This window comes from Solea solea, chromosome 10 (genome assembly GCF_958295425.1).
Source record: "Solea solea chromosome 10, fSolSol10.1, whole genome shotgun sequence".
Classification (NCBI taxonomy): Eukaryota; Metazoa; Chordata; class Actinopteri; order Pleuronectiformes; family Soleidae; genus Solea; species Solea solea.
The window spans coordinates 16,578,229-16,605,779 of NC_081143.1; the positions used below are offsets into that span (position 1 = coordinate 16,578,229).

Here is a 27,551-nt window from a genome sequence, read left to right on the forward strand (position 1 = left end):
CTGAGATTTGGGATGTTGAGTGGGGGGAAAAAAATCTCTACCGTCAAAAAGCCTAAAGTTGCAAATTGGTATGCGCCAAACCGTTCCACCTCACTCTCAAAAGCTTTTCGTGACTTGTATTTAAATGTATTTATTTAATCCATTCAAACAGCTTCCAAACTATTTTCTAAAAATTCATAAAGCAACGGAACAAAAGATCCATATATGTAAAAAAAGAAAAAAACGCGTTGAAACGTGGTCAAGTAACAAAAACGTCTAACCAAAGTTCTTGATCAATAAGAGATATTTATCAAAGTTATTGTTCATGCAATACGAAAGAAAATAAAGAAACATCTGCTGCTGTATTATAAGCTGATTTTATTCTTGTCACTCAGTTGTACCATTCATTTTCACAGGTGGACTATAAAGCAGACGAGTGGTTAATGAAGAACATGGACCCTCTGAACGACAATGTGGCCACTCTTCTTCATCAGTCAACTGACAAATTTGTTGCTGAACTTTGGAAAGATGGTAGGCTACTTTCAAACCAAACCCTCTAAACAGCACTGGGTACTAGAAAATATGACTTATAGATTTGTTCTGTATGTACGTTTGCCTATCAGTTAACACACTGACACGTCTCTCATTCAAGCCCTCTAACAGCAGCTGTCTGCCCTGTACATTTACGGTTTCCAAGAATGAACGTAACACCACCTCCCCTCCCTGTCTCTTTCTCTGTGTTGTAGAGATTCAGACCATTCAAAGAGCTTCATTCTATGAAAATGTCACTAGTCTGGATGAGCCAGCAGGTGAATGACTGGGTCGTGCTGGAGCAGACCTGGGCCAAAATAAAAATAGCTGAAAATCATAACAGTATTGTTGAGTTGTGGAAGCATGCTCCTTAAAGGCTCCGGAGGCTAAATACAAATGCTCCACAAACAGTTTAATATGCAGTATTTTTGCCCAGATCTGGCTGTATGGCATTCGGTTCATGCTTCAGCCGGTGTCTGTGTCTGTCATAGCTACAGTGGCTCCCATTTGCTTCCAGGCTGCATGGCTTCCTCGTCTCAGCCAAAATGCAGTAGTTGCCTGAATCCTAACTACTTTGTGTACTAGTAGATCACAGTAAGTTCCTCCCTTAAGTGGAATCTAGGTACTTAAATTTGTTTCAGTATTTTTCTGGGCTGACATTGGTCATGTGATCTTTGTGTGGTTGATAGCCCAGACCCACACATTTAGGATCTAGCTAGGCACAGCTGTTTAGACTCCATCGCTAATTTTTGTTTTCATCCCTCCTCTGTGATGTGATACATCATGAGCAAATTAAGATTTTGAAGCGTGACTGAAGGATGGAGGATATTTAATGATATTAATTTCCATCTTCCTCCTCCCCTGATGGACTCGCAGTCGCAGCAAATTGAAAACCAGATGTTTTCTTGCTATTTATTTTGGCTCTGAGCTCAGACATCGGTGCAGAGTCAGTTTAAACTCCAGCAGACTGTGTCTCGTCAATTACTTATATCTTTAATATGCTGCTGGGACAGTAATAAGTTACATTATGTGTATTTATTGCAGTGTGAGTGTTGAGCTTATTTTAAATAATCTTTGTCTAGGGTAATTCTGGTGATATTCTTTATTCTCAAAACCAGTATTTGGACAATCGAAGTGTGGTTAGTGCATTGTGTTTTTCTAGAAATGACTACAAACAGAACAGTGAGTCAGTGCTCAACACATATTAAAATAGTCCCCAAAATACACTTTTCAGTACTCAAGTAGTCAACAAATAAACTTTACTTGGAACTAGTTGGAAGTATTTTCATCCTAACTATGAATGACTGGTCCCAGCATACAGGCATGAGTAGTATTTGAGAGACTGGCGTTTACATTGTTAATTACAGTCTTTTCATAGGATTTGGCAGCTGTAACAAAATAAAATGTAACTGTTGATTTGGTGGGTTGTTGAAACATCACTGAGAACAACTAATAGGTTGCTTTGTGCTGCAGATCAACCATCATTCACTTTAAGGCAGTACTCTGTTTCATGTTACTATCACTCAGTTAGTAATAGAGTTACTTTAGATATAGAATTTATTTAAGAAATTTGCTTCCCTCTCTAGGTAGCAACATAGATGGCTGTACATGTAGGAATAGAGGCTACATTCTCCATCTATATCGCTGACAGCTTCGGAAGCTACTGATAGTTCTACAGTTTGAATGCTATTTTTGTCTGACTGGTGCTGTTTGAATATAGTGTGTATTCGTCTCTTTCATCCATCTGCACTTGGTCATGTCAGCTACATCACATCACTATGCTGCAACCACTGTTCCTGCAGTGAGACTCTGCTCCTCTGCAACGGCTTGGTGCTCTAACCAGTTCTCTTCATCTCCCCACCAGTTGACCGCATTGTGGGCCTGGACCAGGTGACGGGAATGAATGAGACAGCATTTGGTGCTACCTATAAAACAAAGAAGGGCATGTTTCGTACAGTGGGACAGCTCTACAAGGAGTCACTCACCAAGCTCATGGCCACATTGAGGAACACCAACCCTAGCTTTGTCCGCTGCATCATCCCCAACCACGAAAAAAGAGTAAATACATACAGTTGTAGGAGTACACAAATACAGTACAGTATTTGTTTCTGTTCCTAATGGTGGATTTGTTTCTTCTCTTAGGCTGGTAAACTGGAGCCTCACCTGGTTCTAGACCAGCTCAGGTGTAATGGAGTCCTAGAGGGGATTCGTATTTGCAGACAGGGCTTCCCCAACCGCATTGTCTTCCAGGAGTTCAGACAGAGGTAACAAACACAGAATAAAAAAAGGTTTCAGTCTGTATATTAATTTTACACAAATAGAGTATTGGCCTCATTTTTAGTTCACATTACTGTTGTCATTTGCTCACAGATATGAGATTCTGACACCCAACGCAATCCCCAAGGGATTTATGGATGGAAAACAAGCCTGTGAAAGAATGGTAGTGTACTTTCTGTTTTTTTTAGTTTTAAACCTGTTGCTGCTTTTGTATATGAAGAGTTACGAGTATTTTATAGTCAAGTACTTACTTGCAAATGAGTGTTAGTAGGTAGGATTAAAAAATGTGACCATCACCGTTTATCTTAATCCAATTTAAGGATATAAGAACAGATGGTGTGGTAGGTTTTTTACGTTTTGGCTATATCGATTAACTCGTCTAGCTACCAGACTACATCCATGAAAAATACAGCCGATGGTGTTAGTGGAAGTCCATGTACAGAAATAACTTGATAAATTAGTAAAGTAAAACTCATGTCTTCAATGAATGTGTCAAAAAAACCAACAATTTAAATGTTTATAGCTTTTCTTGTTGAGTGCTGGCTTGCTTCAGTCATCTGCTATTGAACTGTATGAAAAGAAATAAATCAGGAATCTATGGTTTACTGTTTTTTTCTGTAGCACAACCAATATATTTGTCTAACTTGAAAAAATAGTTCCTGAACGTGTTCAAACTAAATGTGAATGTGACCCATCCAATAATGTTTTTTCTTTACATCTCTCTGTGTTTAATTTATAGATCCGAGCCCTAGAGCTTGACCCTAACCTGTTCCGAATCGGTCAGAGTAAGATCTTCTTCAGGACAGGTGTTCTGGCTCACCTGGAGGAGGAGAGAGACCTGAAGATCTCTGACATCATCATCTACTTCCAGTCTGTTTGCCGTGGATACTTGGCACGCAAGTGAGTGTCAAATCTAGGGCTAAATCTAACAATTGTTTTAATATAAGTGAGTTGGTCCCTATAATGTCAGAAAATGTTGATCTGTGTTTCTCAAACCTTGAAATGTTGATGTTCTCAAAAGGTCCTTTTTTTAATCTACAAACCAACATATTTAGTTTTAATAATTTCTTTATTAAATGGAGCAAAGAAACCAGAACAGATTCACATTTAACAAACTGAGAAATCAGAAAACTTGGTTTAATTATTAAAGAACACTCAAACTGATTAATCGATTATCAACATTGTTTATTCAGAACGATTTCCTGGCTATTCATATTTATTAAAAATATATTTGGATTATACCGTATTTTTAAATGACTCAAGGTAGATCACATGTACTTAACATTTTGTTCATACACTGCATGATGCTGCAAATATGTCTATCACACCTTTAAGAAGCAGTAGGTTTTTGTATTTAAAGCAGCCTGCGATCATTTTGAACATAATGTTTTACCACACTTTTTTGGCCACAGTTAGCAGCTGTTTGTGGTGAAAATCTCTCTGAAAACTTTGTGTAAACTGTCTGCTCAGCATTAAATGGCTGACATACATGGGGCAAGCTTGTAAAAACAGCAGACCATTTAGAAGCCACAGAGTCAGACACTAAAATCAAACTTAATGAAGAATGAGTAATGGACATAAACTCATCAAGTGGCCCAAATCCAACTGACTAATTATGTTTTACTGTAACCTTTGAATGTGTGATTTAGTATCTGTTGGCCAAGTTCACCCTATCAACTCAAAGCACATGTCATTGTTGGGCTCAGGGCCCTGGGTTTGAGCCCCGGTTGGAACAAGGGCCTGCATGGAGTTTGCATGTTCTTCCTGTGTGTGCATGGGTTTTCTCCAGCTTCCTCCCACAGTCCAAAAATGTGCAACATGGGGATTAAGTAAATTTGTCACTCTAAATTGACCATAGGTGTGAGAGTGAATTGATGTTTGTCTCTATATGTGCCCCTGTGATGGACTGACGAACTGTCCAGTGTGCACCCTGCCTATCGCCCCATGTCAGCTGAGATTGGCACAGTGACCCTCCGGTGGAGGATAAAGCGGTAGATGATGGATGGTTTACACAGACACTGATCTGATTCTGTTTTTTCTTTTCTCAGAGCCTTTGCAAAGAAGCAGCAGCAGCTAAGTGCACTAAAGGTCCTCCAGAGGAACTGTGCTGCTTACCTGAAGCTACGACACTGGCAGTGGTGGAGGCTTTTCACCAAGGTGATGACAACATCCTCTTCCAACTAAGAATTATTCATATGTGCTATGTAGATGCAAAAAAAAGTATATATACATATATATGTGTATATATATATATACACATATATATGTGTATATATATATATATATACATATGTATGTATATAGCCTTACTGATAGGTCAGTAAGGCTTGGCATATCTCAATTATAGAGTGAAGTGATATAGTGACATCTGTTGGATGTCCAAGCAAACTGCTTCAAAAGTTCCTTAGAATGTAGTCTCTGAACCAGTTCCCAATCAATTTCATGTGGCCCTCCAAACAATATCAAGTAATAATGAGTAATTTCTGTATATTATTTCATGAAATAAATATGTTTTTTGTTGTTAACCAAATATTATTGCATATTAAAATAAACACTTTTATTTTGAAATTCTCTTATCCAATCCAATTTTATTTGTAAAGCAAATAAAGCAATAATAGATAAAAGACAGAATAATTATAAAAAAATATAAAAGCTCACAGGAGGCAATAAAATACATACACAGTGGCTTTTTCCCAGAAAAGTTGGGCTTTTCTTTTTACCTGACCGACCCCCTACTGACCAGACCAGATGCTCGGTGGCCCCCAGGTCATTTGAGTTTTAAGACTCCTGCTCTGCACTATTTAATTGCAAACATGAAAATGGTTTAGTGAATTCTATGTGGTGTGCAAATGATTCAATTTAATTTTGTGTTTTTGTCTTTCACAGGTGAAGCCTCTGCTGCAGGTCACCAGGCAGGAGGAGGAACTGCAGGCCAAAGATGAGGAGCTGGTAAAGGTGAAGGAAAGACACGTCAAGATGGAGAATGAGATAGTCGAGATGGAGAGGAAACACCAACAGGTAAACATGTCCTTTGTTGTGGCAAGTTATTATTTTATTTTTGGGTATGAATTATAGATGAATATTTTTATTTTATCAATGTCCTCGCTCTGTCTTTCACCAGCTCGTAGAAGAGAAGAATATTCTGGCAGAGCAACTCCATGCAGAGACAGAGCTTTTTGCTGAGGCAGAGGAGATGAGAGTTCGTCTGCTCTCGAGGAAGCAAGAGTTGGAGGAGATACTTCACGACCTGGAGTCAAGGGTGGAGGAGGAAGAGGAGAGGAACCAAAGCCTGCAGAATGAGAAGAAGAAGATGCAGTCACACATCCAGGTTTTTATCATATTTACACTCTTCTATTCATCTGGTTATCCACAATTTCTAATTAGAGAATCCTTTTTTAATTTTTTATTAAGCGTAAATATTTAATGTCGTGGATAAATAAATATTGGAAGTGTTCAAAAGTATTTCCTGTTTTAAACTTTCATCACTGTAAACCAGAGTTGAGACAGTAGATTGGTTTTGGATGTTTATAAGTTTGTGTTTTCTTCTCCACAGGACCTGGAGGAGCAGCTTGATGAAGAGGAAGCTGCAAGACAGAAGCTACAATTGGACAAGGTGACAGCTGAGGCAAAAATCAAGAAGATGGAGGAGGACATTCTGCTACTGGAGGACCAAAACTCCAAGTTCCTCAAGGTGACTGGATTTTATCTGGAACGATGGGGAGATGGGATCAAATGAGAAACAGAGAGCAGAGCAGGTTATCCTTCTCTAAAGCCTTTGGAGAAGCATATTATTAAGTAGTTTTGTAGAAATAAAATTGTATATACAGTATCAATTTCTTTAATGGACTAATATGTTACCTGTGTTGACTTTCAGCAGTATCAAATAGAACATACAAATTGTTTGCACTGAAAGGGGTACCAGGATGCCCCACTTCTGGTTTGTGGTCATCTTAAATTGGATTGTTATCCACAGCAACATTGTAGCCTTGCTATGTAAGTCTTCATACATATTCTAGCCCTTATATTAGCTCCAGTCTAACTGTCACCTTGATTTTCCTTAACAGGAGAAAAAGTTGCTGGAGGACAGGATCGGAGAGATGACCTCACAGCTGACTGAGGAGGAGGAGAAGGCAAAGAACCTCGGCAAGGTCAAGAACAAGCAGGAGATGGTAATGGCTGACCTGGAGGGTAAGGGTCTTCTGATAGTATTTTGTGTCCTTGAATACCAAACATAGGGACATGGACAAACAATTAAAGGCACAAAAGAGATGGAACAGCAGCTAGAGTTATTTGTTTTAAAATGTAGATAAGAGCTAAAGACACTGTCCTTCTTTTAGCAATTTGGTGCTTGTGATTTGCCAATTTCAGTGACATCATTGACCTTAAGGTGATCATTCTGTAACTCATGACGCTACCTCTTCAGCCAAACTCTAGTCAGAAGTTTATTTTCCAATAATCACTTATTTCACTCACCAATTGTTGTTTGTTTTTTTCATGAAACCTGTTTATATGATACATTTGATTTGTGCTTCCCTTCAGAACGTTTAAAGAAAGAGGAGAAAACCCGCCAGGAGCTGGAGAAGGCCAAGCGCAAACTGGATGCTGAGACCACTGACCTGCAGGACCAGATCATGGAGCTTCAGGTCCAGGTAGAGGAGCTGAAGATCCAACTTACCAAGAAAGAGGAGGAGATGCAGACTGCTCTGGCCAGGTCAGTCAACCAAGGTTCCTTGCTGTGAGGCAACAGTGCCTTGTGACACATGATACACACAGTATACTGAAAAACAAAGATGGTTTAAGAATAATTAAGAAGAACATTCTTGTGTGATGATCACATGACCACAGTGCAATAAAACTCAGGTTTACTTAGCTAGGGTGGCTGATAAATCCCTGCTTTTTGGTAACAATCAAGCCGATTTCAATTTCAGGTAACAATATTATTGAGTATCTTACATTGTGTGCTAAAACATACAAAACATTCCAGTATAGTGTAGTGGATGTAGCCCTATAAACTTGAACCTTTTTAACCCTGTTCTGGAAACCAGTTTACCCATTTTGATGACAACTGCACTTTACAGCTAAATTATTGGCAGTGAAGATAGTTATGAATTTCCCTTACAGACCTGAAATAGACATTCAAAAAATACAGCGCTGATGAACAGCGCAACTTCTCTAACGGTGACTAACTTCCTCTTCTGTAGCTGCAGCTCATGATTCAGCACACATTATTTATTCTCCTCTGCGTGTCTCTTCTTAATGCTGCCAGCTGCAGTGTTTGATTTTTTTTCAGTGACACTGGCGAAGACCTTTCATCATGGAGGCAGCTTGGGTGTGATTGATTACAGGAAAATTCATGTTGAACGATGCTCTCTGTCCTTGCCAGTGGTTTTTCTTTCCAAAGCAGCGTGGACCTGGAAGCATTTTTTCTCATTGGGGAATTCTGTCATCGCACTCTGAACCCAGTGTTACAATATAGTCTTAATTTAGCTTATTCATTCATTGATCTTGGTTTTCCACATATTAAAGCCATGTTTGTAGTTCCTCTATTGAGAAATCTCCTACAGCTGTGGCGCTCAGTGCTCAGATCATTTTTAATATGGCATTGTAATTCCCTCCTTTCATGAGTCAGATTGCAGGGGTTGATGTCTAACACATTTCACACAGAGAAATCATCAGTTTAGTCACAGACTAAATATAATTCAACTTTCATAACAAATTATTTGCCTCATTTTGAGGCCAGCAGCCATTCAAAAAGCATTGTCTTATCTTTGGAAAATGTGGAAGAATTACATTTGCATGCCTCTCTTTGTTATGTGGACATTGTGTTATAACTCATTCAGTGTGACATTCATGTGTCCTTAAATGCTGATTTTTTTATGTGTAAGTGGGGAATGTAACATGAACATCACAGCTAGCATAGGGCTCAGTGAATGGGTCACCATACTGCCACCCGTGTACACTTAAAACAGGTCACATGCATAGATTGAAATCCAATGCAAAGAATCCAAAGAAATCTGTGAAACTAAAAATAAACATCTTTAGAAATTCAGATGATTGTCTAAGTTCAGAAGATTTATTTTTGAGGCACGATGGTCTATTCTAAAGAACTAATTTCTATGTTTGTGCGTCTCTAACCAGGGGTGACGAAGAGGCCGTCCAGAAGAACAATGCCATAAAGCAGGTTCGAGAGCTGCAGGCCCAACTTGTCGAGCTTCAGGAGGATCTGGAGTCAGAGAAGATAAGTCGAAGTAAAGCAGAAAAACTCAAGAGGGATCTGAGTGAGGAGCTTGAAGCTCTGAAGACAGAGCTGGAGGACACGCTGGACACAACTGCTGCCCAGCAGGAACTCAGGTACTTGGTTTATCAGTGGACTTAACAGACACCTGTATCCTCTCCTCTTAACCCTCTCTTACTTGTGTCTGAACTCCAGGACCAAGCGAGAGCAAGAGGTGGCAGAGCTGAAGAAGGCCATAGATGAGGAGACCAAAAACCACGAGGCTCAGATCCAGGACATGAGACAAAGGCATGCGACAGCACTAGAAGAATTGTCTGAGCAGCTCGACCAGGCCAAGCGGGTGAGTGCAGTTATCGGATTTGATAATTTTGTATTTTGTATTTTTACATCCCTGACATGATTTTCAAGCAAACACACAGATAAATCTAATGTGCATATGCTGCTGTACAGTTCTAAGTTGGGAAGATCAAACACAAATGTAGACTTCTATAACTACAAACATAAAACAATAAACCCTTTTTTGTTCATAGTTTAAGGCCAACCTGGAGAAGAACAAGCAGGGTCTAGAGTGTGACAACAAAGAGTTGGCCTGTGAGGTGAAGACTCTGCAACAGACAAAGTCAGAGTCAGAACACAAGAAGAAGAAACTGGAGGCCCAGCTGCAGGAGTTCATGGCCAGGGCCACCGAGGGTGAGAGGGCCAAGGGTGAGCTGGCTGAACGCTCACATAAACTCCAGGTAAATACCTCCATGAATACTTTCAGACATTCGACAGGCAAAGATATAAAGTGTTTTTGCTATATAATGATGCAAAATGGCCGCAGATGTTTTATTTTTTACATTATTTCTTTTATTAGACTGAACTGGACAATGTTTCCACTTTGCTGGAGGAGGCAGAGAAGAAGAGCGTCAAACTGGTCAAGGAAGTTGACAACCTGAACAGCAAACTACAAGACTTAGAGGTATAAAATAACAAGTTTCATGCTAAATGAAATGTGATCTAGAATAACTTTTATCCTGTACTTAAGTTTTATAAAGGCTGCTTTACCTTTTTGAGAAAATATTTGTGGTTCCTTTAAGGCAGTGGTTTGCAATTATTTCTGTCAAGCCCCCCCTAGAGGACAGAAATTGAAATACTATTGAGAACCTGATAATATTTATTTATTTATTCATCTGTATGAGTTGTCCCGCCGTGCTGCTTTAGGGGGTATGTGGGGTAATACACAGTTCTCCCCATTTTTCTTTTCTCTGCTCATTGCTCATTGTTTGTGTTCTGGGTGTTAAGGAGTTGAGGCAGGAGGAGACTCGTCAGAAGCTGAATCTGAGCGGCCAAATCCGCCAGCTGGAGGGGGATAAGAGCACTTTGTTGGAGCAGCAGGAGGAGGAGGAGGAGGCAAGACGCAACCTGGAGAAACAGCTCCAGTCAGTGCAAGCTCAGGTACACTTATTTATATTCATTCTCATATAAATATAAGAATATTCAATGTATTAATCTCATAAACATACAGCTGCAGGGTACATACAGAGTGGAAGCTGATTATATACATCCAAACTATTCTGTCTCCAAAATAAAAGGCTCATTTTGCTGTCTTATTGAAATCCATGTCATGTTAATCTGAAATTAACTAACTAATGATTTATTTATGTTAAAGGCCTATAGTGAGTTGAGAGCCCCATGAATGTCTTAAAAAAGCAAATATTACGGCAACAAAATCAAGTTTGATCTCCAACAGGGTCTGAAATGTAGAGTTCATGCGCAGCAACATGTTCACAGTTTGATTTGCCACATTTCGAGGTGAACTTTGGCATGCAGCTGCTGTTTACTTCATATGCTGAACAAATAAAAGCTATGTTTTGCCTTGTGTGTGTATCAAATAATATCTGAATTTTGTTCCTGCAACTCATCATAAGGAAAGCATAGTGTTGTTTGATCGTCATGTAATCATCCATTTTGGAAAAAAAATATTTTCTGTAGCTGTTTGAGACAAAGAAGAAACTGGAGGAGGACATAGGAACGATGGAGAGCCTGGAGGATGCAAAGAAGAAACTTCAGAAGGACATGGAGTTGACCAGCCAGCGTCTAGAGGAGAAGACCATGGCCATGGACAAGATGGAAAAGACAAAGAATAGACTGCAACAGGAGCTGGATGACCTGATGGTGGACCTGGACCACCAGAGACAGATTGTCTCCAACCTGGAGAAGAAGCAGAAGAAGTTTGACCAGGTAAACTGGATCCTCCAAAATATTTTCCGAAATTATGGGCTGGGTACTGTGAGGGTTTTCAGTTCAAGTGTAAATTAAAGTCCACTGTTTAATAGATGCTGGCTGAGGAGAAGACCGTCTCAGCTCGCTACGCTGAGGAGCGTGACCGTGCAGAGGCTGAGGCCAGAGAGAAGGACACCAAGGCTCTGTCTATGGCCAGAGCTTTGGAGGAGGCCTTGGAGGCTAAAGAGGAGCTGGAGCGGTTTAATAAGCAGCTTCGTGTTGATATGGAAGACCTGATGAGCTCCAAGGATGATGTAGGAAAGAATGTGAGTGTCATCTTTGACTTTAAAAAAAATTGTGGCAAGAAAGAAATTCTCTCCACAATGGTTACCAGATAACTCTGTTATGTCTGGTTTCATCCAACTTCTTCTGCTGACACATTCTGCTGCACAGGTCCATGAACTTGAGAAGTCCAAGCGTATGCTGGAGCAGCAAGTGGAGGAGATGAGAACTCAGCTGGAGGAGCTGGAGGATGAGCTGCAGGCCACAGAAGATGGCAAATTGCGCCTGGAGGTCAACATGCAGGCAATGAAGGCTCAATTTGATCGAGACACGCAGGCCAGAGAGGAGCAGGGAGAGGAGAAGAAGAGGGCACTGGTCAAACAGGTACAACATGGCCCCAAATGTTTTGCATTTCCCTTTTGGTTTCATGTTAAAATGATTGTGTAGAAACATTTTATTAAATTGACATGCTGTGTTGTTGTGTCCCTCCAGGTGCGTGAGATGGAGGCAGAGTTGGAGGATGAAAGGAAGCAGAGAGCTCTCTCTGTTGCCGCCAAGAAGAAGTTGGAGATGGACCTGAATGAGCTGGAGGGACAGATCGAGGCTGCCAACAAAGGCAGGGATGAGGCTGTCAAACAGCTGAGAAAACTACAGGTTCGGAACCTGCAAACACACATCAGTTCCCTGCATAACATTTTTATTAATAAAGTATCTTACTCAATACCATCTGGAATGAAAACTTCTCCTTCATAAGCCTTTGCTTTGGGTACACATTGTTTTTGTTCCTCTGTAGGCTCAGATGAAGGACTATCAGAGGGAGCTGGAAGACGCCAGAGCCTCCAGGGATGAAATCTTCACCCAGTCCAAGGAGAACGAGAAGAAGCTCAAGAGCCTAGAGGCTGAAATCTTACAGCTACAGGAGGTCTAGATGCCATTTTTATGCTGTCATTTTAATGATCTTACTAATAATATGAAAAAATACAAATGAATTATGACTAATCAAAATCACACAGCAGCCAGCAGTTTTGACAAAGTATTGGAATGCTTTGGATTATGAAGATGGTGGATTGAAGTGCAATAATATGTGTGTTTGTTTAGGACCACGCAGCATCTGAGAGAGCACGGCGACATGCTGAACAGGAGAGGGATGAGCTGGCTGATGAGATCTCCAACAGTGTCTCTGGAAAGTCAGTGTTCAGACTAGTTTTCACATTGATATTTGAGTTGGAATGCACCCATTACAACTCAAATGGAAAAGATTATTTGTTTGAGTCAGAGTGAGCAAATTGATAAAAATCTGTGTCAGGTCATCACTGCTGGAGGAGAAGAGGAGGCTGGAGGCTCGAATCACCCAGCTGGAGGAGGAGCTGGAGGAGGAGCAGGGCAACACTGAGATGGTCAACGACCGCTTGAGAAAAACCACCCTTCAGGTAGCCTGACTGCACATGAGAAAACACAGATAATCTGAACGGTTGGGCCTTTACTTATCAAACAAAATGATCCTGCTGTATGTTTAAGGGGCTCAAAAAACAGTTATGTTATGTGGAAACCAGACTTTTTAAAACTAAAGTGTGTGTATTTGTGCAGACATAGCCTGAGTCAGTCAGCACTGTTGCTTTGTTTAAATAGTCAACAAATGATGCATATGAATTTACACCTTGCATTAATATGACTCCCCTCTCTCCCACCCTCATCACCTCCATCCCGCTCAGGTGGAAAGTCTGACCACTGAATTGTCCGGCGAGCGCAGTGCTGCACAGAAGAGTGAAAATGCCCGACAACAGATGGAACGGCAGAACAAGGTCTTATAGTTTGTTAAATGTGTGCCTATTTATATGTGTGTTTGGATCCATACGGGGGTTTGATAAAACATCAGAAATAACTTGCATACTTCCAGTTGGTTTTTTGAACTCCTCAGTTACAAAGTGAAATAGTGCAGTGTCAGGGCACCTGTAATAGCGCCTGTATTATTTTAAAAGTACATTTAAAGTACATTATTTATCATTGAAATGCTTACTGTTACATGTGATGAATACAGGATTTGAAAGCCAAATTGGCAGAGCTGGAAGGGACTGTCAAGTCAAAGTTTAAAGCATCCATCGCTGCCCAGGAAGCCAAGATCCTGCAGCTGGAGGAGCAGCTGGAGCAGGAAGTCAAGTATGTGTCAAATATTCAAAGTGACTGTTAACACAAAACATTTTAAAGTGAAATAAATCCATATTATAATCATACATTTTAAAACATTGACTGATTTCAGGGAGAGAGCAGCAGCAAACAAAATTGTCCGTCGCACAGAGAAGAAACTGAAGGAGGTGATGTTACAGGTGGAGGATGAGCGTCGCCATGCAGACCAGTACAAGGAGCAGGTACTAACTTATGACGAGCTTGGCAAAAAAAGGTTTCCCTTTTGCCAACCATCCAGAGTATCTCACTGTCTCCCACCACGTTTATCTTCCTGCCAGTTGGAGAAAGCCAACACTCGTTTGAAACAGCTGAAGCGTCAACTGGAGGAGGCAGAGGAAGAAGCCACCAGGGCAAACGCCTCCCGCAGGAAGCTGCAGAGGGAACTCGACGATGCCACTGAAGCCAGTGAGGGCCTCACACGGGAGGTCAACTCCCTCAAGAACCGCCTCAGGTGAGAGAGAAGAGGACTCTGGTATACATGCAGTAGAAAAAGAACAATGCAAATGCAAAACAATAGTTGACAATTAATTTGGCAATCGATTGATAATTGTTGCAACCCTAAATATCTGTATATTATTTATCATTTTCAAAGGTAAACACTGTATAAAACATAGCAGCAGCTCTACTAAAAACATGCTCTGTGCGTGAACAACAGAGGAGTGCAACACAAAGCAGTGATGCAGTCGTCTGCACACACATCCAGTGTTACCCAGATTTAACTCTCAGCAGGAAAGGAAATCAGCACATTTTACTTAAAAATGTCATTCTACTCCTTTATACAGCATAGGTTTAATTTGTTTAATCGATTCATTTATTGTTTGACCAGGCGTGGGGGTCCGGTCAGTGGCTTCTCTTCCAGTCGTTCCGGCCGCCGCAACCTCAATCTGGACGGTGCCTCAGTCGACATGTCCGATGACGATGCTGACAGCCGCACCAGTGACTTCAACGAGACGCAAATCTCTAGCGTCGAGTAATTACAGTGACACTTTCCTTTCTGGCTTTCTCCTTTCTTTCTCCTTCTTGCGTCACCTCTCTCCACCTTCTCTTCAACTCATTCACCTGTGACCTGCGCCCTGTTTTCCCCAAGAGACCCTTTCAGTCAGCATGGTCTGTCTTTATTTCAAGCCCCAGAAAGGAATGGAAGATTGGGGCGATGAGCTGTGCAGAGTTACCTCCATGGCAGTGTACCTCTGCCCTGTTGTATCAGTTTTCACTGGAGAGAAAATCCCCCACCCTCCCCCCGAAGAAAAACCTCCAAACCCACAGGAGGAGGTGTCACAGGAGCAAAACAGCCTTTTCTGCTTTACTCTGCTCATGGCCGCTGCTTGTCCTGGTTGGTTCTGTCAGCCATGTGTCATCTCAGCATCAAAACACAACCCAACCCCTCCCTTCATGAAGTCTGAAGTTATCTGCCAAGCTTATTGAGAAGTATGCATAGGTACAAAGTGCTTTTTATACACATACATCTAGTACGTAACGTATGTGAACACGCTCCCTACTGGATGAATGCAGGACTACAAGGAAACGTGTTGGCATTGTTGTAGGTTTTCTGCTCAGCAGTTGTAAAAGCCATTTCACACCCGACACACTACCTGCTTTTTTGTTTGTTTGGGCTTTTTTAGACAGAAACACGAGGCTCATGTCACGGTGCCCTCTGGTCTGCCACGCCTGCTGCTTTTGTTGCATGAGCCTCCCTCCGATGTACAGACTACAACATTACAGGGACGACTAACATCTTGGGACATGCACTACAGCAACATAAACAAAACTGAAAATGTATTACTGTGAAAAAAAAAAAGAGAGAGTGTTTTATTTTCTCTGTTGCTTCATCTCAAACATTAATGAAGGAATGTCTAGCTGAGGTTTAAACTCAGTTGCTTCATACTGTTGTTATACTCCAGTTTGCTGATGATGCATAGATGTTGGAACATGCACAAAAACTGCACCGGATGTTGTCTGATTTTATTTAAACTGGAAATCAACGGTGGACAAACCTCTTACTGGAAACACTCAAGTGGCACTTTGTCAGTATTTGCTTAATTTATAGTTTGATTAGTAATGGAGACCTAAGGAAAAATGTCTACATTTCATTACATTTAACTCACAGAGCTAAGTGTCATTTTTTTCTGAACAATAAATCTGATCGCATCTTTTCAAACAAAAAAGGTCATTAAGCACTTAACTACTGTTCTGGAGGGTTTTATTCTAACATTAGGATAAAAAAGAAATCTATATGTTGGCACCAATTTTAACACTTTTTTTTAAACCCATTCCAAAGTTGTGACAATTTGTTTATTCAAACAAACATAATTACATGGAATTTGCACAACATGAAACAAAATTAAAAGCATGTTTTAGTCATTTGTCTGTGCCAATGTTGACATGAGTCATTTCAGGTAACTTTGATTTAGAAGCAGGTCATAATGTGTCCATTTGCCCTGCACCTGTTCTTGAGCCTTTGTCGTCATCGGTTCTTGGAGGTTTCATGGAATGTACAGTAGATACATCTCCCAGACCTGATTTATTTGTAGTGACACAAACCGTTGTAATTTTAGTTTTCTTTAAACAGCATTTTTGTGAGGCCAACTCAACTAGTTCAGCCACTCCAGTTAAGTTCGAAATGCCGGGGTACTCGTATCCATCTGCCAGATCATCTTTTATTTAATCTTATTTTCTTCCTAGATACACTGATGAGGCTACTCGTCTATGGCAGACCCTTCTCCTAAAATGTGACACTTAACAGTATGTTTCTTTAAAAGTGCCTTAGACACTAAATAAGAACATAAAGCAGCAAAGATGTCATTACAGGTATGGAACAAAATCATAATGACATGAAACTGGTTAATTAAAAATACAGTCAACTCTTATTTTTTTCTTTTGTATTGTTGCTGTGCTTCATATCATATTCACCATGTAACTCTGTGCAAATCCTCCTAGCTACGAGTATTGGGGTCAAAATCAGTATTATGATTAACTACATGGGATGCAGGAGCCTTTGGCAGCTCCATGTCCCTTCATTATTTTTGAACAAACACGTGCTTTCCCGTACAACTACTCATCTGTAAGTGTTGACGTTATTTTGGGAATTGATGCAGCACACAGGATTTCACTTGGTTGCAAGCTTTAACATCCACAAGTAGTTAACTCATGTTTATTATCCAGCTGGCTGTTGACAACCAGGTATTCAACTGCAAATACTCCCATCGTATTATTTCTTGTATACCTGTATTTCTAGATGGTCATTTGTTTCTGTTTTGTTTTTGTAAAAGGAAAATAAAGCATATTCATTGTAGCCGTGATGGTGTTTTGGTCTGTTTTGGGAGCTGAATACTTGAGAGTATACCAAGGATTTCATTGCCATGAGGTTGCCATGTTGTTTTATTCTGACCACAGAAGACATGCCTGGTTTTGCCAATTGTAACTTTTGCCTCTTAAAGAATCAGACAAAACATTGTGATGACTTCAAGAGACATTAAATCTAAAACTTTACAGGACATCTGTCTTCATTGCCAATGTTCTGGGACAGCAGTGCTTTATATTGATTTCTACAATGTTGATTAAAGCTAAAATAAAGTATACAAGTGGCTTTGTATTTATCCACAGATCCACCGTCAGTGTTTTCTCAACATGTGATTACAACACCGTTGTCATTCATCACATATAAGGCAAGAAGATTTATATTGCTGAAGAATGAACTGCAATTAAAAAAAAAAGTTTTTTCCCTTTTTGGGGGAAATAAATTATTAATAATTCTCCTTTTCATGGTGTCATTTTTTAAAGAGGAACTTGCCTCTCGGGCAGTACAAATTCTAACAAGGGACAATGTATATATCTCCAATTAAGGATAGTTACAGATATCTTGAACTTGAATTATGACTATTATGACAGTTTCAGGAATGACCATACACATGAATGTCAGTGACGTCTAGTGACTAGTAAAAACTGATAGCAGTCATCTGAAACTGCAGTTTTGACTAGTACGAATGACAGGGTGACAGGTAAGAGTAGTACGTGACGTCAGACAGACGTTACGCACTAAATATCTACGCCAGGGTGTCGTTGGTATGTGTCATGAGTTTCAGTAGAACATAGTCTGAGGGTTTAAGTACAGTGACTTTACTACCGCTAACGATACTTTCAGTTTACTAGCTTTGCCCTTTACCAGAAAGTTCTGTGTCGCGACCGAACATTGCGAGAAAACATTAACTGGCTGTCAGTGGATACAAAAAAAACACAAAACATGGTGTTTTTTATGAAGTTCCAGATCCTGACCGTGCTCATCATCACCTCCGCCCTCCCTTGACAGACTTTGGAGTCCGGTGAGAAGAGCTACATGGTAAGTTAGCTCAATGCTACCGCTAATGTCATACAGCTAACTAGCTTCGCCAAAACGTCCCGTGTATGTGTGAAACCGTTGGCAGCTTGTCAAAGGAAAACAGGCGTTTGTGAAGATAGCCGGGGTCTCTTCATCACGCCCGTCCATCTTCCGGTGATGGGAGCTTTATGCTATGCTATTGCTAGGTAGTGCATCTGATCACTCAAACGGAGGATGTTTTCGTAAAGAATTGACATGTTTTGAAGTGGCTCGTCTTCAAAGTAAAACAGTTTATTTTGGCAGGGGTCTAGTTTGTCCTGTCCCAAGACGCTGGTTTTCTACTGCCTTTATTTTAACGTACTCTGACAGCTAACCACTACTAGCCTGATGCAACCGGCTTCTTTTGTGACTCTTGACTTGAGTGACTCGTGGCTGATTTCCCCTCCTCTCATGCAGTAACGTCTGCGGAACTCAGCCAGCTTCAAAACGGCAGCAGCGGGAGAGAAACTGGACTCATCCGACTCCACGGGCAAGCCAAAGATGGAGCTGGCCGCGGTGAGTGAGTCTTAGTAAATTATAGCAGATGTGGAGAGTACATCTGGTATAACTGTCATCACCGTGTCCACCATCTGTGGATTTAAACTGACTCATATTTATGAGTATTTATTATACCACATTAGTTAAACTTTTTAAATAGTGTGTGTGTCCTAATATTGCAGAGCCTAATTTCTGAGGACCTGTTTGAGTTTGCAGTTGAGTCGCTAATCCGTTCACACTACCCGACTGCGTCCAGAGTCAGCTGAAAAAAATCACACATGTTAGATTGACTCCGACTGAGGTCATGTCGGGTCTGTTACCCTCACACGCTTACTAATTCAATCTTTATCCCTCACACACTAACAGATTTATGTGCCAACTTGCCATACTGACTGTCCCCAACTAGTTCTGACTGGTGCAGACTTTGCCCAAATGTGAATAGTGGGTAAAATCAGGAAAGAAACCTTGAAGTGTCTCCTCAGCCTTAAGATTAGGGATAACACTTTGTTTAGGCTGTTCAAATGAATGGAAGTTAATGCAGAGAGAAAGCGAGAGCTCAGTATTGTTGGAGTCAAGGCCACAAAGAAAATCAGATTTTGTCTTGTGTGATTCAAATTACAGTTGGAGGTGGTTTGTATTAGGATTCAATCCAATTTGTACAAATGTGCTACAGTGGGTACACTCTGAAACTGAATTTCCCACTTTCTCTAGATCTGTCAGTAGTAATTAATAGTAATTACTTAGAATTCCTCAGGGGGCGACAGAAGTGAAATAATGTAGAAACCATTATGGAAACTTGGAACAGATTTGTCTCATTTGTTGACCTAGGCTCACTTGTTAAAAGCCAGGAAAATGTATTTAGTTATTTTCATGGGCTGTTTTTAAGTGAGTTTGGATGAGAGAAGATTGTAAGGAAACTGCCTTTCTTTTCACCTCACACATGACTACTGGCAGATTTATAGATGTCTTCTTACTAACCTTTGCAAATAGACCCCTCCATACTTATGTGACCCATATTAAACCCCACTAGCCAACACATACCACATAGGCACACGCACCCTTGCATATACACAGCCACATTATGACTCATGCCGTTTGACAAGATGTAATTTAGCAGTGAGCTGTGGGGGGGGGGGGGGGGTACAGATGTGTGCATGTGTCTGTGAAAAATAAAGATAGAAGCTCATAGAAAAACACGGGTTAGATTAAGCTTTGGTTTGGCTGCAAAATATGAGGGGGAGGGAAAACAAGAAGCAGGAGAAAGCCATTGTGGGTTGGTGGGGGGGAGAAGGAAGGTTTGTGAGAGTGAGAGATGGATGTTTATTTTATAATATGCTGTTCGTAACAGCAGCATCACAGATAAAGGTAGTTGAAAGAGGACAAAATGCAGGAAAAACAGGATTCTCCGAGCCAAGCCCCAGGCAACTTGGGAAAGGTAGGAAATAAATGTGTGTGTCTCAAAGATGTGTGTAGAAGGAGCATAACAAATGTTTTGTGTATTATATACTTTATGTGGGGCAGTCTGCGCAGACATTATTTGTTTCTAATTATTGTTATTCTGCCTGTCCATGTCTGTGTTAATATCATGTCACAACAGATATTAACAATGTGTCTTACAGTGTGATATGTGGACTGTCTTTGCTCATCCCCATCCTCTCCACTGTGCATGAACCTGGCCCCTGCTTTGTTTACAGCTTTGTTTTTGTAATGATGAAAATGTCACACAAGCCCTTTTTCTTTCATTTTGAGTTAAAGTCCTTTGCGTTTTGAGGTAGTGTTCATTATTTTGGGTCACGTCTCTGTTGTGGGAGGATATTTATTAGCTCTTTGTTTGGGTGATAGTGAGAGTAATGTTGAATGGTTAATTTTCAGATTATGCTTTTTACACTAATCAGTTATACAGTATTACCCCCCCCCCCCCCCCACACACACACACACACACACTTACACTTCTCTGTTTGTAATTCCAACCTCTATATGTTTACTCTCTTCTCCTCGTCCAATATCTGTCCTATTTCTGTTATCACTTCACTTCTTTATATCCTCTTTCTTTACATTCCTTTTGGTCTCTTTCCTCCTTCATCCCTCTGTCTGTCTAACATCGTTCTCAGGCTCACCCGGCTCTCAAAGCCTTCATGTGTGGCTCTCTCAGCGGCACCTGCTCTACACTGCTCTTCCAGCCTTTGGATCTGGTGAAGACACGGCTTCAGACCCTGCAGAACAAAGCCAAGCCGGGGTGTGTGCACAAACACAAATAACAGACACATCGTGTGTGACAGTGTTGACCCATATAGAGCAACAGTTAGTCACAGCAGCACCATGTAGTCATACTGTCAGGCTGCTACTGTAGGTTGTTATTACCTCCACTAGGAACAGGACATTTAAATGGCTAAAAACAACTATTTATTTTAAATAATGAGCCACATGTGGAGAACAAGCTTTGGCAGCATTATCCAAAGGATAATATTAGTTCAGTATCTAAATTTCATCTAAATCATTTTTTTCTTCTGTACCTTGTAATGTGTTTCTAACCTTTCCATAACTTCCTCCTGCAGTGCACCAAAGGTGGGGATGTTTACCGTGTTGGTCAACGTTGTTAGGACAGAGAATTTCTTTAGCCTATGGAAGGGTGTTTCACCGGTGAGGATCTTGCCCCTGTTCAATATTTTCATCATTTATAATCATTTCTGCAGTTATAGCTTCTGTTGTTACATCATGTGTGTTGAAGTCACTGAGGGATTTTAGAGATCAGCCAACACTCTCTTGTAACTTTTACATTTACGTTAATTCTATTTCTTGAACTCTGAGAACTAGACTAATCCCTCTTTGACAAAACACTGTATCATTGGCTTTAATTAGTTAGTAAACATGACAATTCTCAATATTGTAAAGTCACTACAAAATGTAACATTTTCATGTTACCATGATATACATGGTATGATATGGTTGGTATTTTTAATATTGTAGGTTAATGTCAATGACTTTCATTTCTCCCTGGCAGTCTTTTGTTCGCTGCATCCCGGGGGTTGGCATCTATTTCAGCACCTTCTACTCTCTGAAGCAGCACTTCATTCTTGACCGGCAACCCAACGCTGGTGAGGCTGTTCTTCTCGGAGCAGGTGCCAGATCTGTAGCTGGTGTCTGCATGCTGCCATTCACAGTCATCAAGACACGCTTTGAGGTGAAGGACAGTTGGGTTTTTCATTGTGAACTGACACATTATTTCTATGAACATTCTAGTTAGTTTTCGATTTCTTTTAAATCTATACGTGATGCACTCACTGTATGTTTTCAGCACAGTCAGCGATTACAAAGAAGATGATGATTAATGAATTATGGCGCATGACACACCAATTTGGGACTCTGTACCCTAACCTCAATAAATGAATGACCACAATTTACAATGGAAAAATCTGAGTTCAGCTGGATGTTTCTAGTTCTACATTCAGATTATCACGCTGAAGGGAATCATATCCAATTATTTTCTGTTAATTAAAGGGATCAGATTCTTTTTTTGTGTTGTGTGGACACAGAAATCCCATCGCCAATTCAGATTCAGATTCTGTTTCAGAGAACAGTTCAAAACACTTTATGTGAGTGTGAGTTTATTCTGTAGTGAATCAGATTTGATTTGGATTTGAATTGGTAGTCTGAACGTTATAATGCACCTGCTCACATTTTTTATAAAGTCAGTGATATGAATTAATATGTATCATATTTATTGAAAAATTTTAAATTTTGTTTTTCAGAGTGGCTACTACAACTATGTGAGTGTGGCCGGGGCTTTGAGGAGTATGTACAAGACCGAGGGAATCAGGAGTCTGTTCTCGGGGCTCACGGCCACGCTGCTCAGAGACGCTCCATTTTCTGGCATTTATGTCATGTTCTACAGCCAAACCAAGAGGGCCCTGCCACAAGGTGAGAGCACTTCCTCAGCATAGAAAAATGGAATTTATGGGGCACTATTTTTCAGCTTCTACCAAAGATCATTTGTGTTTACTATATGGCATGATGTCCTGGTAGATTTTTACTGGTTGAGCCAGCAACACAAACTACATTGTCATCCACTTGTTTTAATGTGAATTATGGTCAATTTAGAGTGTCCAATTATTCCCAAGATAATTTGTTCTCTAATCATTTTCCTCTTCCTCACATATACTCAGTAGCGTACCGTGGGGTTTCAGTCAGGGCCTTCTGTGAGGAAAAAAAAGAAAAACACGCACAAACACAACCACATACAAAACACACTATTATGCACTATATTCACGAGACAGTTGATCTGCAACAACCATAGCGCACACGCACACACTTGCGCATCTATAGGCTACTGCATCATTACCACCACATCTTCCATTATGTCACTCAGCAACCGCAATTTCACAAGCCACTATATGACACAAAAACAAGCTTCCACATAAGCATAGGCGTCAGCTACGCGGGGAACACGTCCACGGCACTATTTATGATCAACAGTTTTGTCCTCACCACTTCTAAAAAATGTTATAAATGTATCATTAACACTCGAACTACCGGAAATGATGTACCTCTTCGGTGTAGGTCTTCCTCTTGAAATAATTTCCTTCTTTTCTCCAAACGATCGCCGTAAAAAGTGCACACGAAGGAGATCAGAAACATGATCGATCGGTGGTGTTAATGCAGTGGCCATAGCTTACTTCAAAACCCGCCAAAAGTTCAAATGTCGTTGATGACAACAGCGGGGGCTTGCGCCAGACACATCGCTGGGCCTGGCGCGTTCTGTCACTATGCATCAAATTTTGATTGGCTGACGACACGCGTCAGTCAAAGTTATAACCAAATAGGAAATGGCAGTTTCAACGAAAGGCCAGCAATACTACTAGAGCAGGTCCACGGAGCTATGATGCGTTTAATGACATATGGAAAATCCAGCTCAGCTTCACAAAAAATAACCATATTATTTCTGGAAATATAATCATAGCATACTGAAAAAGTAATTGAATTCAGACACGTTCAGACAAACCTTAATTTGATTATTAAAAATACATAAATAAATAAATAAAAAATAATAATAATAATAAATACTTTTTTGATATTGGCAGGGCCAGCAGATAAGGCCCTGCTGGCCCTGACAGCCCACCACTGCATATACTTCAGACACTGGTATTGCAAAGTTAGATTAAGATGGAGCAAGAGATTTCTTTTTTTGTTATTTGTTTCATTTTCTACATACTCCAGTCAAAATTCCTCAGCTCCACTGTGATCATATACCCTGGTATATACAGAAGAACAGTATTTCTTATTTTCCTATAAATATCACCAGAGGAAGCTTGCACATCAACAGTGGCACATGTACCACAGTTTGAGAACCAGAAATGAACAAATCTGCACTCAGATGTTAGCTTAGCTTTTTCTTAGCTTCACGGGAGCTAAAAGTGAGTTTGTTTCGTAGGATGTGTGCACTGGAAACAGGAAATGGCATATGGTTTAGGTTTGAGAAGTTGGTGTATTGATAATGACAGACATCTAATATTTTGGATTTTAAAGATGGCTCTGTAGAGGGCCTCTCACATGTCTATGTTACCTGAAGGCCATACTGTAGGTTCTCATACATGCTGTATCTAAAAACTAAAGTGCTACAATCATATATTCTCTCCATAAACCTGGTTTCTCTTCTCTCAGACGTGACTACGTTGGGTTATACTCCACTGGTGAACTTCAGCTGTGGATTGATGGCAGGTGTCATGGCGTCCCTGGTCACACAACCTGCAGACGTGGTGAAGACCTACATTCAAGTTAGCCCATCTCACTGGAGCACGACAGATGCTATTTGCTTCATCTACAAGGTGTGTGTACTCATTAGTTTGTAGCAGGCAGATTGTTTCCTACTGCATGTGCACATCATATCCAGTGAAAAGCAGCACATGATGTGACACTAGATCACATAAGTATATGTGATCATTATTTCCAAAAATCAAGTGTGAACAACTATTACTTGAAGCGTAGGAGATATTCAGATATTCCACCCACTTACACACACACACACAACATTAAGATATTATTTATTATGAATGATGGCGTAGAACCTGAAATACTTCCACTTGCTGCTTTTCACATATTTTTGTATTTTGATTATCCACTCAGGAGGACGGTATAGTTTGCTTGTGTCCTCCATTTTCACAGCAAAACAATACAATATCACATCATCTTATTTTCTGATGGATTCAAAGTGGATCCAAGCTGCCCTCACAGACCTAATTGCCACTAAACCAGCATTGTACTGAAACTGTCCTGGTGTTTCCCTCAGGAGCATGGCATGCGCGGGTTCTTTCGTGGAGCTGTGCCCAGGTCTCTTCGACGCACTCTGATGGCAGCTATGGCTTGGACTGTCTACGAACAGCTGATGGCTCAGGTTGGCCTCAAATCCTGAAGAGCAACATTAAAAAAAAAAGACAGGATAATGATCTCTCTTTCTCTGAACGCCACATTTGAGAAGAAAAGGGGGCCAAGGTGCTTATAGAGAGTGAGCCAACATTACCAGGATTTTGAGCAGAGGAACCAGGTGGATCAGTATCTGGAAAAAAAAGATGTGCGATTGCTTTGAGTGAGTGTTTTTTTGTGAAAATGTCTATAGGTGTGTATGTTTGAGATTGCAGTGTTGCAACTCACACACTCTTCTCTCAGTCTTGTACTGAAGTGACATTCCCTGCTGTGAGGAAAACCTATTCCTTTTCTTACTTTTTATGTCTGGACATCCTGATGCATGGCTACCATTGAAGAACCCCCCCACCCCCACCACCACCCCTGTATCTGAAGGGCAGCTTTTGACAAGGTGTTATGTGGGACATTGAGGATGCTGGTGGACCGTACCTCTGCTGAGGTAACCAAAAACAAAGCAGCACTGAGGAGTTCTGGCTCCTGCTATTTATTTGAATTTTAGTTTAACTATGTTTCTGACTTGCCAGTTGATGTTAAATGACCAACAAAGTTTGGGGCCATTTATTTGTTTCAGGCTCAGACAATCCAGCTAGATTATATGAACGTCATCATCTGGCCTAACTTCCATAATCACAATGAAGCTTTTGATTCCATAATGATTGAAACTATGCTAATTTCAACTTTATGTACAGCTGTGGTGCATTTTTGCATTGGGATGTTTTTATAAAGAAATTATGATGAGTCACATCTTTACTGAAATATATTCTGACCAAGATTTTGTGGGGGGTTTTGTAACATTTTACTTTTTTTTAGGTTTTTGAACACTAGTAGTGCTATGGAGCAATGTGTCATGTTGTTAGGCTTAATCTTTTTTGAACCTATAGTGTTGTTGACAGTAACATGCAGTATACAGTACATGCACATGGCATTTAAACATGTTTTTTTTGTTCAACCTCCTGAAACAGTTCACTTTGGTCACAAAAACTGAATCTAAACTAAACCCCAGAGGTCACCTTTAATTAAACAACAGTGTAGTCAGTGTTTTTTTTTTTTATTGAGTTTAAATATAAAAGTTGCACTTTAATTTATTTCTCCCCCCACAAATTAAGAAAAAATGTAGATCTTTTAGATATATCAGATGTTAATGTCAGTCACCTGGGATGAAATGAAGTTCCATGTTTCCAGAAAATTAGGTTTAGCAACACTTAACACTTTTACTGCGTTTAAAAATAATAAGAATAAACATAGGATCACTTCTGGAATATTGACCTTGACATTGTTGTCTTTTTTTGCTCTTTATAAATATTTGACTTCATTCAGAAGCACTGATGGTAGAACATAAAGAGTATTTTGTTGCTTTGTACAGTGTACATTTTGTCAGATGTTTATTTGTGTTGATATAGAAGAGAATATATATTGAAAAAATAGTGTGTTAATAAAAAAATAACAATACTAATGGTAGATTGCATTAGTGGAAGGGAACATTAATGTATAATTTCTTGATGATGTGAGAAGTGTTGCTAATGTTCAGGTAAATATGCAATACAACAGGATAATATGCAAAGTAAAATAATAATAAATGAAATTGCAATGACCTAACTAAGTCCTGGGATTAAATATCTAATGACAGTGAAGGGCACAGAGTTGTCTAGCATCGGCTGATCTCCTGTTTATCTCTGAAACAGAGGGAGATGTGAAGCTGTGTGTGTTGTTGTTATTTAAATGGTGAAAGTTAGTTCAGTGTGTTGGGATTGATTTCTGAATGCCTCAGTATTAGCTTCTTTTTTTTATTACAGTCTTTGTATTTAACTGTGCCCTAATTCACACACAAATGTTTTTATCTCATCGATTATCTCCATCATCATGACCACTCCTGCTGTCTTTTTGTTGTGACTGTATTGTATATGGTCATTGTTACTGCAGATTCTTGGCTTTGGCTCAGACTCACGATGTGTGCCTGGATTTTAAAGTCAATAAACTTTCTTTTCTCTTTTACTTACTTATATATGTATTTATTGAACTACTATAGAGTCTGTTATTAGAAATACATTATGGGAAGACGTGTCAATGTTGCTCCACATGGAACGTCATCCATTCCTGCAGGTTTAAGAATCACTTCTCCAAGTCAGGAAATGTCAGACTCACACTGAAACAAGTTTCTCTGATTTTTCATCTTTTTAAATGTGAATATGTGTTTATTTGCGCCATATAACAAAGAATATCATTAACACTGAATCATTTTGGTTTGTGGACAAAATGAGACATTTGAGAATATCATCGTTTCTAGGTTTGATCAATTGATCAATGTTTTCTGGCATTTTATGGACCAAGTTATTATTCGATTCAACGAGAAAATAATTGACGGATGAATCGATTATGAAGATAATCATTAGTCGCAGTCCTGCTTGTAAGACTAGCATAAAGCTAGCCTAAATCTTAAGATCTTAATCTTGAAGAGCTCAGTTTTCAAAGTGAGATCTTTCTGTGGGAAGGTGCAGCGAGAACTGAGCAAAGCTAAAAGTCAAAACGATAACTGTACTAAAATTATCACTTAATTATCACTTAAAGTTGTCTTTGGCTGCAATTAAGGAC

General features: G+C 40.0%; 2 protein-coding genes across 7 annotated transcripts in view; both read left to right on the forward strand.

Annotated features, from left to right (window-relative positions):
• Positions 1-15,875, forward strand: part of LOC131466555 (myosin-10-like) — a 46,185-nt gene extending 30,310 nt beyond the window's left edge. For both annotated transcript variants that reach the window (XM_058639859.1, XM_058639860.1), the window contains 28 exons: positions 396-510; positions 2,375-2,568; positions 2,653-2,774; positions 2,881-2,950; positions 3,527-3,687; positions 4,836-4,944; positions 5,674-5,805; positions 5,909-6,115; positions 6,341-6,478; positions 6,852-6,975; positions 7,327-7,498; positions 8,926-9,138; positions 9,218-9,362; positions 9,553-9,759; positions 9,879-9,983; positions 10,307-10,459; positions 10,997-11,245; positions 11,341-11,553; positions 11,681-11,893; positions 12,002-12,163; positions 12,303-12,431; positions 12,608-12,696; positions 12,816-12,939; positions 13,222-13,311; positions 13,548-13,666; positions 13,767-13,875; positions 13,972-14,144; positions 14,520-15,875. In XM_058639859.1, the coding sequence (XP_058495842.1) occupies positions 396-510; positions 2,375-2,568; positions 2,653-2,774; positions 2,881-2,950; positions 3,527-3,687; positions 4,836-4,944; positions 5,674-5,805; positions 5,909-6,115; positions 6,341-6,478; positions 6,852-6,975; positions 7,327-7,498; positions 8,926-9,138; positions 9,218-9,362; positions 9,553-9,759; positions 9,879-9,983; positions 10,307-10,459; positions 10,997-11,245; positions 11,341-11,553; positions 11,681-11,893; positions 12,002-12,163; positions 12,303-12,431; positions 12,608-12,696; positions 12,816-12,939; positions 13,222-13,311; positions 13,548-13,666; positions 13,767-13,875; positions 13,972-14,144; positions 14,520-14,667 (4,185 nt within the window). In that variant the 3' untranslated portion in view covers positions 14,668-15,875. The remainder of the gene's footprint in view (positions 1-395; positions 511-2,374; positions 2,569-2,652; positions 2,775-2,880; positions 2,951-3,526; positions 3,688-4,835; positions 4,945-5,673; positions 5,806-5,908; positions 6,116-6,340; positions 6,479-6,851; positions 6,976-7,326; positions 7,499-8,925; positions 9,139-9,217; positions 9,363-9,552; positions 9,760-9,878; positions 9,984-10,306; positions 10,460-10,996; positions 11,246-11,340; positions 11,554-11,680; positions 11,894-12,001; positions 12,164-12,302; positions 12,432-12,607; positions 12,697-12,815; positions 12,940-13,221; positions 13,312-13,547; positions 13,667-13,766; positions 13,876-13,971; positions 14,145-14,519) is intronic.
• A 1,863-nt stretch (positions 15,876-17,738) lies between these two features.
• LOC131467623 (mitochondrial glycine transporter B-like) lies at positions 17,739-26,954 on the forward strand. Of its 5 annotated transcripts, XR_009241514.1 has the most exons (10): positions 17,739-18,029; positions 18,465-18,563; positions 20,657-20,781; positions 21,101-21,185; positions 21,547-21,726; positions 22,295-22,463; positions 24,204-24,367; positions 24,829-24,933; positions 25,018-25,125; positions 25,301-26,954. XR_009241514.1 is itself a non-coding variant. In XM_058641635.1 (9 exons), the coding sequence occupies exons 2-9, from the start codon at positions 18,549-18,551 to the stop codon at positions 25,039-25,041; spliced, it is 867 nt and encodes a 288-aa protein (XP_058497618.1). In that variant the 5' UTR covers positions 17,739-18,029; positions 18,465-18,548; the 3' UTR covers positions 25,042-26,954. The 5 variants fall into 5 exon arrangements, 4 of the variants coding, with proteins under 4 accessions (XP_058497618.1, XP_058497620.1, XP_058497619.1 ...); XM_058641635.1 differs by having other exon boundaries at positions 25,018-26,954; XM_058641636.1 differs by lacking the exon at positions 17,739-18,029 and adding an exon at positions 18,065-18,214 and having other exon boundaries at positions 25,018-26,954.
• The last annotated feature ends 597 nt before the right edge of the window (positions 26,955-27,551 follow it).